General features: G+C 39.7%; 1 protein-coding gene across 1 annotated transcript in view; it reads left to right on the forward strand.

Moving 5' to 3' along the window:
• syne1a (spectrin repeat containing, nuclear envelope 1a) overlaps positions 1-17,172 on the forward strand; it is a 141,839-nt gene that overhangs the window by 19,713 nt on the left and 104,954 nt on the right. The window contains exons 30-39 of the mRNA XM_030128026.1: positions 1,413-1,620; positions 2,809-2,921; positions 4,129-4,334; positions 5,196-5,357; positions 5,459-5,738; positions 6,499-6,671; positions 8,353-8,662; positions 8,799-8,963; positions 10,739-11,098; positions 12,536-12,672. Of these exons, the coding sequence (XP_029983886.1) occupies positions 1,413-1,620; positions 2,809-2,921; positions 4,129-4,334; positions 5,196-5,357; positions 5,459-5,738; positions 6,499-6,671; positions 8,353-8,662; positions 8,799-8,963; positions 10,739-11,098; positions 12,536-12,672 (2,114 nt within the window). The remainder of the gene's footprint in view (positions 1-1,412; positions 1,621-2,808; positions 2,922-4,128; positions 4,335-5,195; positions 5,358-5,458; positions 5,739-6,498; positions 6,672-8,352; positions 8,663-8,798; positions 8,964-10,738; positions 11,099-12,535; positions 12,673-17,172) is intronic.

The following is a 17,172-nucleotide window of genomic DNA, read 5'->3' on the forward strand; positions in this document are numbered from 1 at the left end:
AGTGCAAAAAGAGAGTATTATTTACAGTGGTATATTTTTTAAAGGAGTGGTTATTAGCAGTAAGAATATAAAAAAAACAGATACTAAAGGATATTAAAGTGGTTATACTGTATGTAGAATGAACATTACCTGACTGCAGGGGGAAGTTGCATACCAGAACCCACGTAGGCCTACCTAAAATATAAAGCTCATTGTTTACACACATCTGTATAATGTCATTAAATTTTCTATTGCAAACTAAAACTCATAGCCGCTTATTTTCACGGTCAGTCAAAATAACACTCTCTTATAATCTTCATGTGCTGCATCAGTTGATAGTTCACATTATAGCTCTGTTAGCTTAACTCTGTTTTTAGACAGAAAACAGCCACAGTAAAACCACAAATCACCTCAGTTTTCTATACTGTTTGTGTTGTCAATAGCTGTACTAAAGATCTGTTTGGAATCGTCCAAACAAGGTCAGAACTGTCACAGTTTAGTCTGAACCGTGGGTTAACAAATGCCCAATTTAAAGATAATAACATCGCACAATAACTTTATACCTTCATATGCCTTATAACCAACTCAGCTCTAAATGAAAAGAATGGAGTTTTATGCTGAAATGGCAGTGTCCAGAGGTGAAAACAACAATGCATCTAGCTTTTATTACTTTGTCACTTTCTTTGACTCTGAGTTGTTTCTTAGTGGCTCTCATCTCATCTGGTGACACTGCTCCTTTACAACACTTTTTATGTAAAGTATTTTCATTTTATCAAGTGCAACTGTGGAATACTGTCACTGAAAAACAGATTTTGATATCCTCAAAACGTAAAATAAATAAATAAATAAATAAATAAAAATAGAGTGAATAGCATTCATTCATGAACAAAGAGAAAACCTGTAAAATGAGGGGCAATGAAATTGTTGCACTTTCTCATGGGTCACATGAACTCTAAAAATATGAGATAATTGGTTGTTTAGTCAAGAATATGTCTTCTTTTAGCTTTGATCTTGCGGTTATGTTTTCTATGTAATAAATCTTCTTAACCTCTTCTCTCTATTGAGGTACCGCAGGGGGCTACGGCCTCAGCCTGCAGACTGTAATTATCTTCTTAACAGTTACAAGAGGGACTCAGAATTAATGTGTGCTTTTTTGTTGTTTTTTCCATCATCTGGTGGTACAGTATTTTTTGTAATAAATAAGATGCTTTTGAGAGAGGTTCTATATCTAAACAATTTTCATTCAAGGTAATATTATTTTGTATGTTGCTGTCACTATTCCGATCCTTTTATCTCTTAATAGGTCATAGTCCCTCATGACTCTTTAAGAGGTCATAGGTTATGTCCAAATACGTAAGTGCATCCTTCACTGTCACAGCTCCCACTGCTTCATGAAAACATGCTTCTTCCTGCTGCGCCTTCTTTATTTACAGGACCTGCAGAGTGTTGTTCAGCAACAGAGGGCAGACATGGACTCAGCAAGAGATGCTCTCAGTGCCTTGTGCAGGTCACATCCCTCTCAGGAGCTGTCACGCCTCTCATCTGACCTCACCTCCATCGCCAAGCGAACAGAGGCTGTTGCTCAGCGTTGTGCCAAGACCAGGGGTAACCTTCAAGATGGGCTACAGCTCCACTTCAATGGTAAGAGCAGTGTCCAGTATAAACAGTGGGTTACTAGTTACCTGGTTGAAGTAGGCAAGTAATATTCAGTTTTAAATTATATCATCAATGTTGCTTTTGATGACTTCTCTAACAAACGTATATGCTATTGTTTTGAATCAAGAAAAATATTGCTGAATTTAAAGAATTAAGAGGCGCTCTTGTCCTCTTGTTGCATCCAGGTTAAAGAAATGTCTATTGATTTGATGAGATGCAGATGAGATTTAGTGCAGTCAAGAACCAAAAACAATCCTCAAAATCTGACAGTGTGCTGTCAGATGACTGGAGCGTGTCTAGACAGCTCCATGTACAAACCCTTCTCTGATGGTGTTACACTCAGATGTGGCTCAGTGGTTTTGCTGACCTGTGCTATGTGGAAATTTGACAAAACATGCAAAGCAAAATGAGTGGATTATACATACTGGGAGGAATATATGAGTTTTGATTTGTAACTCTACTTTAGTTGTTTTTCTCTGAGTAACAATGACAGTTGAGCATTATTTTTATTTTATAATACAATCACATAATGCTGTTACATGTTACTTTATGTTGTCAAACACTGGAAAAATCTACTGATATGCATTTCTGTTTGCATTGTGTAACCTCAAAAGGCTTGTAAAGCTTATTTGTTTATTTTTATTGATCAGTGATAACAGTAAATGCTCATTCTTATCTCTTAGTACTGATGAATTAGTACTTAATAACTCTTAAAATCTCATAATCACCCAATGAAACAGCGCATTATTTCATGAAGCATTGTCATTTGTTCATGTTAGTGTTGCAGCAGATTTAGTGTTGATTATCCTACATTTTTCCCAAGAGCACACTCAAACCGCCCACTACACGCCACACTTGGCTGACGCACACTGTCGGCTACACTGGCTCGCTCTCTTTGCTCAGACACACACCTGTGCTTCGGAGAGTAATGTCGCTCTTGTCACATCTGCTCTCAGGGGAGTCATTTAAGGCTTGTTGCTAAGGCAACCTGCCGCTGCACAGCATGGACACACCCACACTTCCCATCTGCCTTAATACATATCCTCCTCTCGCCTTCCTCCTCATGTTTCTCACTTATCGTCTCTTGACATCTTTTACCAGATACTTTCCTTAACTTGTCACAATGTTCTGCTTTCTGTCTGTAGTAAGTCTGCTTTTTCTTTCTCAATCCAGAGCTTGTCCAAGTCTTTCACTCCTGGCTGAAGGATCAAAAGGTGGAGCTAAAAGAGTGTTGCAGCCAATCAGGAGATGCTGCTGCTCTGAAAGCAAAGTTGCACAGGCTGAAGGTACTGTTTTGTTATTGTTATTGGTGCAGTCACTCTAATGGAGGGGCTTTTCATTTTCAGGTTAACAAGTGCAACCAGTTATTGCAGAGTAGGAGTACAGTGGCCTCTTTACCAATCAGAACAGCCATGATATTGTCGACTGATGTGTTTAGACCCGGATTGTCAAACTCATTTTAGTTCAGGGGCCACATACAACCCAATTTCATCTTGAGCAGTCTAGACCAGTAAAATAATAGCATAGCCAATTGTGTATATATAAACATATAAATAAATATATGTTTTAATATAATTTTTTTTATTAGATTATAGAAATGTTTACATCTATAAACTATCATTTCACAAAAAAATGTGAATAACCTAAAAAAAAGAATTTCTTGTGTAAGTTTAACAATATTATGTCTCAACCTGTCATTTCTAAACGTGCATTACAGATGGCAGTGGTTATATAAAGGCACAAAACATTTAGTAACAGGCATAATATTGTTACATTTTTGGAGTTTGTAACTAAAATTAGTTTGACACCCTTGACTTTTAATATCTTCAGTGTAGTTTTAGCACTTTGCAATTTCATCTTGCAGACCAGATTGGAACCTTTGGTGTCCCAGTTTTGGCTCATGGGCTGTATGTTTTACACCAGGAGTGTCCAACCCTGGTCCTCGAGAGCTACTATCCTGCATGTTTTTGATGCATCCCTTTTCCAACACACCTGATTCTAATGATAAGCCTATCATCAAGCTCTGCAGAAGCCTGATAATGACCGTCAGGTGTGCTGGAAGAGGGAAACATCTAAAACATGCAGGATAGTAGATCTCGAGGACCAGGGTTGGACACCCCTGTTTTACACCCTTGGTATAGACACATGCAAAATAACAACATCTACAGTTCCTAATAACAATAACATTTACTTGCAGTGTCCAAAAAAGGACAATAAATGACATCCAAATTCCAAACAGAAATTCCAAAAATGCCCTAACATTAATTTTCAGAATGATCAAAAAAGTTTCCTTCCAAATCAACACCTCAACTAATTCTTTTATTACTTTACATTTGCCTTATTGACCCTATTGCTGCTGAGCCAAGTGGTGGGAGGTTTTCCAAAACAATACAAAATAGCCACTGGTTTCTTTGGAATTTCTATGACTGCGAATGTGAGAACATTTGGAGCAGCATGTCAGGTTTCAGTAAGCACACACTCCTTCTTCCTCAGGTGTCAGTAGAGAAGACAGCAGAGGGTGAGAAGCGTCTCTCTCAGGTTCGTGAAGAAGCTGAGAGACTTCAGCTTCACCTGTCCAAAGCTGGAGCTGCACAGGTCCAAGAGCATCTGTCTACATGTCAAAGAGAGTGGAGGAATTATCTGGACAGCTGCTCTCAGTGCCAGCAAGACCTGGATGAGAGTGTCAACCTCTTGAGAAAGTGAGTCATCAGTGTCATTATGTGTTGTTGATGTAAAGCAGAGTTTCACCCAAGTTTTTTTGTAGTGTATGTAATACTCTTTTATTTACTTACTTAACTTACTTTTATTTTTATGAGGGCTAGACCAGTTTTACTTCAGTTTTTAATACTTCATTTTAATATAGTATAGGAAATAAAAAAGCTAGGATGAAAAAATGAAAGACATTAAATATGATTTACGAAACTTGTCCTGTATTATGTACGGCTGTTTTATTCTCACATAGTATTAACATTATCAGGGGAAAAAAGCACTTGACCTGCAGCTGTATTTTGTTTTGCATTGGTGATTTTTATTAAGAATCCCTTTTTTTGTGTCACTTAACAAAATCATTTATGTAAATAGTTTTAGTCTCATGTCCTCTCCACACTTTTTCTCATCATATATTTTCTTTTTTTTGTTTTTTTGTTTTTTTTTATCTTGTCCATACTTCCTTCATTTTGCTAAATGTCTGTTCTCAAAACAATGCAAAAAACAACCCCTAAAAATTACAAACTCGTATAAACGCCTTGACAAACCATTGTTTCTGTTGGATTTGATGTTTCAGATGCAGGTTCATTACGCACAGCAATAATACACATTAAAAAATAATGTGTAATACCATCGTTTTTCAGTCTCTCCTTTTTCTCTACACATGGATATGCACAAACTAAAACATCATTTACACATGGGCAACAGGACCAAGCAAAGAGACAAATATCCAGTTTGCAAAATATCCGCAGCATAGACGCAGCTTTGCTTTTAACTTTAGTTCATTAACTGTAATATATCTGATACAAAGGAATGTATTTATTGGGAATGCCCTCCTTTACTCCTATCCACAGTTTTGATGAGTGTGTGGAGGGTATCAGAGACTGGCTGAAGCAGATGGAGCTCAGCCTGAAGAATGAGTCTGGTCTTGGGGCCGAGAGCCAGCAAGGAACCCCTGACACCACTGAGGAGCTGGAGAGGATGGAAAACCTCCATAGGGAGCTGCTCGAAAGAAGGTGAGTGTGTATGTGGGTGTGTGGAGGCCATATGTCATACATGCCACATTGCAGGTGTTAAATATTCTAAAAAAAAATGACATATTATGTTCTCTTGCAAGGGAGTCTATTGAGCGTCTCTGTCAGGAGGCCCAGTCTCTGTCAGAAGCAGGCCGGGGGTCAGGAGGAGAGGTCAGAGTGACTGGCCAGCTCCATATGGAGCACCAGGCCCTGCTGAAGGAGGCCAGGGAGCGGCTGAGAGGCTGCCAGGAGAGCCAGGCATTTGGGGAGACCCTCCAGGGAGTTTGGGCCTGGCTGGAGGAGATCCAGGAGAGACTGGGGACGGTCGACAGCACCATGGGGACCAAAGAGCAGTTAGAGCAGAGACTGGAGACGGTGCAGGTGAGAGGAGCAGACAGTGGAATTAATACCAGACTCTCCGTGCACTGTGGGAATATTTCTTTTGTGCTTTTGTTCTGAGCTCCTCTAAATAGACTTCTTCCACTTAACACAAGGGGGGGCTATTTGCCTGGAAAAGTCTGTCATCTAAATCAGGGGTCATCAATTTGTAGAAGAGTCAGAGTTTTTAAAGCAGACACATAAAAATGATTCTTACTTTTAGACATTGTCACTTTATCACAAAATTATTTTCACATGTTGCTCGGCTGTATCAGTGTTAAGACACCTGAAAACCTTTGGAAATATATTGTGATAACTAAATATAGAGGCTCAAACAATGCTGTAGAAAATGTTCTCAGTTTTCAGAGCCATTCACCAACAACTAATGGTTAGAATATGCAATTAAGGAATTCTAATTACAAAATGCCGTTCTGATTGACAGGATATATTAATCTACCCTGCTGGTTTTGATACTGTTAGGCAGTCTCCTGATTGGTGGAAAAAGCTCCAGGTTGTGCAGGGTACTCACTAATAATAACATGACAGATGGATTTATAATGCTTCAAAAACCCTCTGGTAGAATGCATATTTTGTGGTTGGTAAATCATTCCCAATAAAATTATTTCTGTTTTTAGTTTTTTTATGGGTTGTATTAATGTAAGAAAATAATGCTGCGTATCCTTAGAACTGCAATGCACATTTTATGAATATATAAATATTCAGGTCACTGTTCACTTTGACCCTGCTCTGTTTTTTTTTTCAGGATATCCTGCTTTTGAAGGGGGAGGGAGAAGTCAAGCTGAATATGACCATGGGTAAGGGCGAGTTGGCTCTGCGCAGTTATGGAGCTGCTGGACAGGAAGTGGTCCGCTCTCAGCTTCAGGAAGTGGAGGATGCTTGGGCCACGTTGCTTGTGACTGCCATGAGCTGCCACAGGTATAAACTACTCACCTGAAATTTAATCTGATAGTTATTTCTGAATGACATGAACTACAGGTTACCTTAAAAAGTGGATGAAGTACCCACAACAAATAACAAACAGGATTCACGTGCTCAAACTAGAGCTAGAATTTGTGATTTCAGAGGAACATTTTGTTAAATCACAGGTATAATGTTAAAGTCTACATATAATCTTAAGTTTGCACTTATATAAAGATGTAAACCCTTTTCAATCACCAAATTTAGTTTAGTACTGTTACATATGAATACATACTCTCAAAAATAAGGTGTGCAATAAACAATGACTGTCAAGAGTACATTATGTCACATACATGTTATTTATAGAGGCCAGTATCCTATGATAAGTTTGTCTCAGTTTGAGTAGGAGAAAAATCTGAGCAACAGTGGAGGGATTCCTCCTGTAGAATGGTGTGTACAGTCATTTACACATATATTATGCACAGGCCTGCCTTTATCTCATTATTCTGTCAGCTTTTCTTTTTAATTGGGAAAAACTCCTTGAAATTCCAAAGCCTATTTAGTTTTGTGCCAAAAATCGTCTTTAGAGGGAACAGGTTACCTTTATCATAACAGATTGATGTCTCAATGCTATTAATTACCATTAGGTTAAATACATAATGAGAAGTATTTGTCTCATTTTGTAACTCTGATTGATGTGTCTGATTTAGTGTGTGTGTGTGTGTGTGTGTGTGTGTGTGTGTGTCCATGGATGACTGTGTGTACATGCACCAGTTGGTATGTGAGTGTGTGTTTAATGGAGCAATTATGGCCCCTGAAAAAAATTGATCTCATTAGGGACTAAATGGTGGATGGCAACCAACGGGTCACACATGGGGTGTGTTTGTGTTTTAAGGGGAAAGGGATAACAGGAGGAGAGGGGAGCAGGTGAAATGGAGGGGTGTGTGTCTATGTGTGTGTGTGTGTGGGTGGGTGTGTGTGTCTTCATGTCTGTTTGGAGATACTGGCATTATGTGTACATGCCGAGTAACAGATGGCAAGAAAAAACTATCTGTGTGTGTGTCTGTGTTTGTGTGCTTTTTACACAAAATACAAGGGGATAATGGCAGTAAGATAGAATTACGTGCAAATTATAGTTCTTGGCTACATCACAAGACTCAATTATGCAGTGTAAATGCATCACAGATTGAGGAGGTTCAGTTTGTTTGTTTTTTCCTGTATTGCAGTATGTATTGATTTTATGTACAGAGATTAATAATTTTAATTATGAAATTACAATTAAACCACTTTAAAACATCTGTGTATGTTGGATTTTGGGTTCAATTTAAACACTGAACCCTCCTTTCATGCAAAAACTTTATAGCTTTTGTGTTTGTGGGTAAAATTTGACCATAACACTAACAACACAGGTGATTTAACATTTTATTCAATAAGCAATTATCAGTGAGTTAATAAAGACATATTTTTTGAAAAAGAAAAAAAAGGTTTGTTTCACACAGATATACTTGAAAACAGGTTCAAATCAGTAAGCCTGTGGAAATAATTTGTTCAAGTAGTATTTTACTATACTGTTTTAGATATGATCTACTCAAATGGTCAGTTACACAATACACTTAATCAGAACTTCACAGCTGATTTGTAAAAGCACTGTTTTCCATGTGAGTTAATCCCATTCTAACCGCCGCTGCCTTCCTTTCAGTCGATTAGAGTGGACGGTGTCACAGTGGGGTGGATACCTGGAGAGCGCTGCCCAGCTGCGGTGCTGGATGGAGGCTGTTGAGAGGGAGGTGTGCGCCCCTCTCACCCCTCAGCCGGGCCCCAGAGAAAAGGCCTCCCAGCTGGACAGACTGAGGGCTCTGCTGGCAGACTTGGAGGACCACCAGGTGGCGCTGTCCAGCCTGGAAGAAAAAGCTAGAGAACTCTTCAAGAAAACTGGAGATGCCAGCTTTAATCATGGAGCCCGTACACAGCTGCAGGCACAGTTTGATGACCTCACAGCTTTGGTGGAGGTGTGAAGGATGTTTCTTTGTCTATGCTATAGACAGTAAACATAGTTAAAGAGGTTAACTTTGAGCCCAATCCTTGTAGTGATTATACAGCTTTTTTTAAAACTCAGTAAATACATTGTTTTTATCTCTTCTATAGGAGCGAGTACGTCTTTCTCAGACTGTAGTGTTGGAACACCAGCAGTACCTGGAGGCTGTTAGAGAACTCACTGACTGGCTGATGACAGCAGGAGAGGAGCTACAGCACTGGTCTGATACATCTGGAGACTCTGCATCCATCAAGAGGAAACTGTCAGAAGTGAGAGTAAGTGTCAACACAAAAATGCAGAATGCAGTGTTAAACTTACTATATGTACTTAAATGCAGTATGACCTGCAGTTGATTGAATACCCCCTGAAAGTTCTTTATGACCCTATGTCAAGTCATAATACAGGCAACAACATAAAGTACAAATTAGCCTGAACTGGACGTCACTATCTGTACAAAATACAACACTATCTGTCCTTCAACCCTCAGTCCAAGAAAAGAACAGATGCTCTAAAAAGACTGTTTAAGACTGATTAAAAATATAGGAGAAAGTTTACAGTTTCCCATTGAGCATTTTGATGGTTAATAAAACAGCACATTAGGAGCAGTGATGTCCTTTTTTTGTTTATCAATAATATCAATGCTATTATATCCCAGAAGCAAATCTAACAGTTAAAGTTATAATATTAGATTAGATAGAATGTTATTGATAGGATCTCTCAGGGAGAAATTCCTCATTAGATTACCTCAAAATGTCTTTTGTCATGTATTTTGTTGACCTACATTTTATCAAATGTATTATATTCTGAAAAGATATAATGAAATAATATGAAGAAAAGGTAGATTGTTGCTTATAATTTTTGTCAGTCATGTCATAAAATTAAAAAAAAAAAAAAATTGGCAATGGTGATGAAACGGCAGCTTCCATGATTCTACATGACTTCATAACATCCCTTACTACTCAGTTGTTTGTCCTTGTTTTTGTTCAGAGACCTCGTAGCACCTCAATTTAAAAAGAAAGTATTATTGTGATTATTGCTAGATTTGAACAACTATTGAGCAACTACATCATTTTTTGACAATATTAGATTCAGTCTTTGTAATAACTCGGCACATGATGCGGTTAGTAGAGGATTAGACTCTATTATATACAGAACCAGGAGTGTATAAATGAATTAACAGCTCTTGGAGTGTCAGTCATAGGTTAACTTCAGGGATGTTGTAATATGTGTGAAACCTCATCCAGTTTAAAGGTGTTAAAGTCTGTATCTGTTGCTGTGGTAACCGATTGCCAGTCTATCTGGAATTATCTAATCTTAATGGTCGCCTGTTACATCTCATAGCTCTACTGACACATTTTACTGCCAATCGGTTTGTGTATTACTGTGATAAAAGTAAAACGAAGAGGCAATGGAATTACTGCCCAAAATGTTCCCTGCTCAATGATCCTGCAATTACACTGCAAAGAAACATGTGAGTGGGTATTGATTTGCATTGAAATTTCACACATGGGTCCTAATTATCACATTGTAACTGTGTGTTTGTTAAGCCATGCTGTGAATCTTCTCAGTAGAAGGCAAACAATAATTTGCCTGTTGCATCATTTTCATTTCCAGTCCACGATCTCAAGGTTAATGTTCGTATCTTTATACTCATACACACTAAAGTGATCCCTTTTAATCCCTCTATCAGCTTTCTGCTATCGCATCACACTCAAGTGTTTGCTTTTCACGCCCTCTGACTTCAGAGTGGTACCTTTCCACACACTGAGAGATGTAGGCTGAGATGGATGAAGACAGACAATGAAATTAGAGAATGTGAGCAAGGGCTAAAATAGGAAATGAAAAGAGTCCATCAAAACTAATGGTGCAAAGGCTAAAGCAAAGCATGAGAGATAAAGATAGAAATTGATGGAGCAGCAGAAACATGTAAAAATAAATAAATAAATAAATAACATGTGGGTGGCTTTAAATAGAATCACATCCGGTGGTTGCAGTTTCCGTAGCCACAGTTTCCTTAGCAACTTTGTCTCCTGTCTCCTCATCTCTTCAGGAGCGCGTGGAGTGTCGGCTGTTGGAGGGCCGTGAGCGCCTCAGCAGGGTGCGTCGGAGTGCAGCGTCCACAGCAGAGCACACGGCGGCAGGAGGCTGTGAGGCCATGGACCGACAGCTGGGGGCGCTGTCCCAAGCCCTGGAGCAGTGGGAGGGGGCCGCCCTGAGGGCCAGAGATGGCTTGGAAGGGGCCCTGGCTTCTGCTGCAGCTTCAGAGGAGGAGTATGAAAGTTTGACGGCACGTCTGGAGGACGAGTTGAAGGAGCTGGACGCACGGCTGAGGGGGTGGAGCCAGGAGTTAATTAAAGCAGAAGGGCGGAGCAATGGCAAGGAGGCAGTGGAGGGATGGCAGCTGGCTAAGGTACTGTAGAATGGCAGCATTACGTCTAAATTATTCACTGTTCATCTGTTCACAATAGTTTATTTTAAAAATCATAAATACAATAGCACCCCTGCTCAACTGCGATTTGGGCTGGCAAACTATGATATGTAGAAAGCTGCCATAGAATACTCCACTAGAGGAGGTGATTAGCATTGTTTAATGAAAACCACACACAAGCACACATACACACATCATGCAGACATACATCCTCTGTCTCTGTCAGTAATTATCCATTCCATTTGTAAATCCTAAAACCAGATTAGTTTTTAAATCAGCTTTTCTGGGGTGACGAAGCAGTGACAGCTACAATCCCATCAGTTTCCCTCATTTTCTCCTCATTCTGTCTTTTTTCTCCCCTTAAGCCCTCCCTGTTTTTGTTTTCAGTTTTTAATTCTTTTCCACTATCTCTCCCTCCCAAACATCGCCTGTGTTGACATCTTTCTTTTTGCCCATCTGTACATTGACTTCTTTGAACTGGATTGGACAACAGTGATGTCTTCCTTGGCTGCAGGACTTGTTTCTCGGATGCTCTTGCTCTTCACCTCCCCTGCTGATCTGTTTTTAACCTCCACAGGATGTTTATAGTGTGACAATTTTTCTATATTGTCAAGGTCATGCCAGCATGTACACCCTCATATTCCTCCCTGGGCTTCTTTCGGCCATGCCTTTCTCTGGTTTTCCTCAATTTAGGGGCTGTCAAGGAACAGAGGAGGAGTCTTTCCCCTCCTCCGCTTCTTACTCTCCTCCTCCAGCCTGTTTCCTGTGTCCAGCCTTGTTTGCGTTAGCGCTCGTTTGTGCGCCTTTGAACCATCCTGCATCTGTGAGGGCTGACAGCTGAATTCCACCGGGAAGGAAAGCGTGAGAGTGAAAGAGGGGGGAAAATGTAAGGAGAGGGAATAAGTGCAAGAAGTGGGAGGAGGGAAAGCAAAGCAGAAGAGGAGAGAGGAGGGAAGAGAAAGTAGCAGAGCGGTAGGTGGAGGGAAGGAAGGAGGAGAGAGAGCGGAGCAGCGAGTCCACAGGAACAGGGAGGGAGGGAGTGGTGTTTATTGGTCATACGTCAGAAAGAGAGAGACAGAGCTTGTACATATTTCATGGGACAGAATTTCATGACTGTGTGACTGCAGAATGTGAGGCGCGCTGAGGAGAGCGGGAGAACGTTATCCACAGCTCCTTCCTGCTACACTCCGCCAAGAACAGAAATGCTATTGTACAAGCAGCACTGTGAGTATGTGTGGTGCGTGTGTGTGAATGTGAGAAGAGCGAAAACGACCGAGCCAGGGTGTGAATAGGAATGCGAGTGCACTTATTGAAGGGTGTCACGCTGATCCGTTAGGTGCTTGTCTCTTCTTGACGCGCACATCCACGTACGATGACACACGCACTGAGGCTGCCTCTGTCTGTTTTTGTGTTGTTCAGGATATACTAGAGGGCTTGCAGAGCGCTGAGCCGATGGCAGAGAAGTTGAAAAGCCAACTGAACGACCTGGTGCGATACTCCAGAGACTTGGGATCACAGTCAGACCGAGTCACTGCACTCATCAAGCAGCACAACAGGTGAGTTGAATCTGTTGGCTTCAGTAAACAGTGTGTGGTGGAAAATAGTCCTGTATGTGTTTATGTGGATCTGGCATCAAACTTGATTCACTGTTTTCTATTCTTTGTCGTCTTTCAGTGATCTAACCATGCTTTGTTTCTGTTGGAATAAATGAAACCGAAATTAGTTATTACAGTTTCCTACATCTCTTAATTGTTCAGTGGTTAAGATTACAGGGCATCTATTAGCAGAAATATTTTTCAGTTTTCATAATTAAGTTTTCAGCAGTGTTTAATCACCTAAAAATAAGAATCGTGTTTTTGTTACCATAGAGTGAACAGTTCATATCTAGAGAGTACAGAAGTCACCTCCGCAAAAGGGACAAGGACTTCAGCTCCAAAATGGAGCCAATGCAGAAGTGTCCCAAAGTTCAAAAACCACTGATGGCCACAAAAAGCACTGGCTCCCAATGACTTACACTGGACTTCTCTTTAAAATACCCAGTCAGTAGAAAAATGTCAGTTATTTATTCTGATGTCATACATTTTATTTGGACCATCAAAAAAGTAATCTGATGGTCCATCTTTTAATTTGTTCTCTGTTAATAACATCTCAGGTCAAATAGGAACCTTTATGTCTGCTGTGTCGGGCTGTGATTTACAGGTCTATGACAGCTCACTCACCTAATGAATGTAAGCGCTTTGAGTACGCAAAATAGAAAAGCGCTATATAAATTTAATCCATTATTACTGGTATTATTATTATAATGAGTCAGACTTGGAAATTTTCTTTTTATTTAATAAAACATATTTTTCCCCACAAACAGCTTGAATGTAGTTAAATAGCAACACTAACAAGACCATAAAATGGCTTTGTTATGTAGTCCTTCTTTAAGTTTACAGTTTTACCAAGACAGTAAACTACCTTTCAGCATTAACTCACCCATGATCCATTGCTCTCCTGTTGCTCCACAACTTTTGCTCAAATATCATCACTTATATCTCCAAAAAGTCAACATGGCCACGGCCAAATCACAACATATTGGCTTCAAAAAGCAGATATGTTTTGCCAACAGTTGTTACTGTAACTCAGAATGGACTACTTCACCTTTTTCATCTATGAGGCAGGTGGCAAAAAGTATCAGAGCTGCACTATGGGAGAATTGTATATGCTTGTGTGCTTGCATAAAGTTTATGATGGAGGGTCTCTTGTGCTGACAGCCAGTCATTTGTTGATATGAAGCTATTTCAATTACTATGCTAAGAAGGGTTCTCAGTTGCCTCCATCGTGGTAACAGCCACAATATACTGATTTCAATGGATTGGTTTCCTGGCAGGCTTTTCACAACAATTCTAATGCTTGCTTTCAAGTTCTTCAATGCCTCTCTTCTGCTTTGCTTCTTTTATAACAGAAACAGTTTGCAGCACATCATACTGTTAGCTTAGAAACAGTCCGTTAACATCAACAAATGACACAACATGGTCTTTAACACAAACTTCACATAAGCACACAAGCATGCACACATTTTACAAAGAGAATCTTTAATTCTCATCATTGGCTCCATGTACGAGTGTTGATCAGAGTTAAGCCCAGAAAGGTCAAACTTAACACTGGTTCTCATAACAGGTTGTTTTTTGGTTTTTTTTATCAGATAATTTAGCGTGAGACCAGGGCTATTTACATGCTTATAATCTGCAGCTTCGACACTTGATTCCACTACACTGAAACTTTTGGCTGTTTCTTATATACTATTTGCATTGTCATTATATCAACATAAGAAAACATGTATCATAGTAATACTGTGGTAGCAGTTCCAGCTCTGTCTCTAAACTTTTTGTGGTCCCTGTGTGGAATGTGTTGCACAAAATGACATCTTGCAGTGCACATAACATCCTGATTCATTCCAAAACGCAGCAAGTCCAAAAACCACAACAGTAGATGGGAAGTATTCTGCCTAAACAGTGCAGGGTTAGTGCTCAGATTTACAAGCTGTTGTGTGTATGTTCAAAGAGTTGTGATGTGTCTACAGGATGAAGGTGAAGGGTGATGGAGAGCAACAGAGCCACCAGTTACTGAACAAAATTTACCCCCCTTCCCTCAGCTTCACTTGTTTGCTGTTTGCTTTGGTTTGTGTTCTTCTTTGGTTTAATTTACTGCACTGTTGAGTGGGAATTTCAGAGGAATTGGAGACATTAGGGTAGTATTTTTTCCATGCTGCTACACTGCATGCTTGAATCTATTTACTGAACTCTAATTGCCTTCTTTTGGACCCACAAATGAGCCTGTGTTCATTTAGTGCTTGTTTTTGAACACACCATGCAATGCTCTGAAGAATGCAGTGAAAAACAACAGTGCATACAAAAGCACATGTAAATTTGATTTGTAACATGTACATGCCCATTTATGTGCACAAGTACTGCAGCAACTTCTGCCTCATAGTATCCACTACATTTGCACAAATAAAACATTTTTCATCACACAGGGCTGTTTTATGTAGTCTTGTGACTTACATTTACTGGCAGACAATGTGAGTGAGGTCAACTTGTTGGAGATGCTTTGGCGGGTAATTGGCTTTAGCTGCTGATTGGCAAAAACAGCACCTCCCTCATTCACTTGGCTTTTTACTCTATAATGGACTTGGCCTGTGTGCTCTTTGCACCTGTCCTGCATTAAGCGCTGCAGAAAGAAGAGCAAAGAGAGAAACGGAGAGAAAAAAAATGTTCAGGAAAGGGGGGGGGCGATGCAGCAAATCCCCCTCCTCTACATAGCACATGCCAGATTTTGTCTGTCACAGCAGAAAAAGTGCTTCTTCTACACCCCATGTTATCCCCTCTGTGTTACCCTTTCATGCCCTCATCGCATCATTAAAACTCAAGGGTGTTTGTGTGCATATGTGTGCGTGTGTTTAGGTGATCTTTGTTCGGGGTGTGTGTGTGTTTTTGGCTTGTCTTTTTTTCATGCCTCCCTTTGGACAGTAACTCTTGCTTAAACAGCTGCGCACCTTGTTTTCTCACTGTCATTCCTTCCATCACATCTCCTGCCCTTTCCTCCCTCATTTAACCTTCACCCTCTGCCCTCTAATGTAACATTCAACGCTTCTTTTTTCTCCTACATTTTACGTGTTATTTTCAATAATTATGAATAATTCATAATTTTGTTTCCTTTTTGTTATTCATTCATTTGCAAGAAACATCCAGTCTTGCTTGAAATCCTTTGCAGTAAATGTCCCCTTTGATATCTTTTACATATTTTATTAATCATTGTCATAAGATCATTCTCTGTTTTTAATACATGTTGTCAGTCCCACTGTAGTCTACCTTGACAAATGCTGAAGAACATTTAGCAAAGCAAACTTTATAGCACATTTCACCCCACGTATAAATACAATGTGCTGCAAAAGTACTGTTAAAGTCACAGCCATAAAATCTATGTGGATAGTTTAAAGATTATAACTAATAAATTATTCATGGACACTAAGAAACAGTACTAATAAAAAAGTAATTGTGTGGTTAAGCTTAGAAATTGGTTTAGCTTAGAAATTGACCAAAATTATATGCAAAACTAAAAACTTATTGAAATGTATAAATCAAGTTAATTAAAAACACTTTTTACCTCTGCCAAGGAACGGCAGAGGTTATGTTTTCGTAGGGGTTTGTTTGTTTGTCTGTCTGTTTGGTAGCAAGATAACTCAAAAAGTTAGACAGATTTGGATGACATTTTCAGGAAATGTTGATATTGGTACAAGAAACAAATGATTAAATTTTCGTGGTGATCGGGGGGGTGGTTGTTTGTTTGCCTGTCTGTTAGTAAGATAACTCAAAGTTTTGGGAGAATTTTGATTCTGATCTGCCTTGGTGGAGGTCTGCGTTCTGAGTGCTTTTGTAGTTTAAAAATGTATCCTGTATTTAAGACCCATTGAGATCTTATTTGCAAGAATGAGTTACACTTGTCATACTAATTAATACAAGTTAAAAGACAGATTTCAGAAAAGTTAAAGTAAGCAATAAAAAATAAGCACTAAATAAATAGATCAAAATATGATAAGACATGTGAGTTAAAATCCAAAGAAACTTCTAGCATGTGAAGAAAATACACCCCACTAAAAAATCAAAATGTCAATGTGTCGCCACCCTTCACTGGAAACCATCCTCATGTTTACTTGCCTCTGTCTCAACCTTTATCTTCCAGCATCAGCCTGTCATTTCACGTTCTCTCCATCATGTCGCCCCTGTGAACTCTCGCCCGACTCATATGTTCCCACTCATCCCCCCTCACATGCTGTACCCCCCCACCCTACCACCCCCATCCCCCACCTTTCCCTCGTCGCCCCGACGCTTATTCCTTCCACTTCACCCACTTTTCCATTTCTCCACCTGCCCGTTTCCCATTCCTACTCATCTCTCAGGTCTCCCCATCCTCCATATTTGAGGACAGTGTGTACAGTACGCTCTCTTTGTTGATGAACACATGGGCAGCACATGGCACTGGATACCCTGTTTACAGCAACCCGTGAACCTCGG

This window comes from Sphaeramia orbicularis, chromosome 24 (assembly GCF_902148855.1).
Source record: "Sphaeramia orbicularis chromosome 24, fSphaOr1.1, whole genome shotgun sequence".
Lineage (NCBI taxonomy): Eukaryota > Metazoa > Chordata > Actinopteri > Kurtiformes > Apogonidae > Sphaeramia > Sphaeramia orbicularis.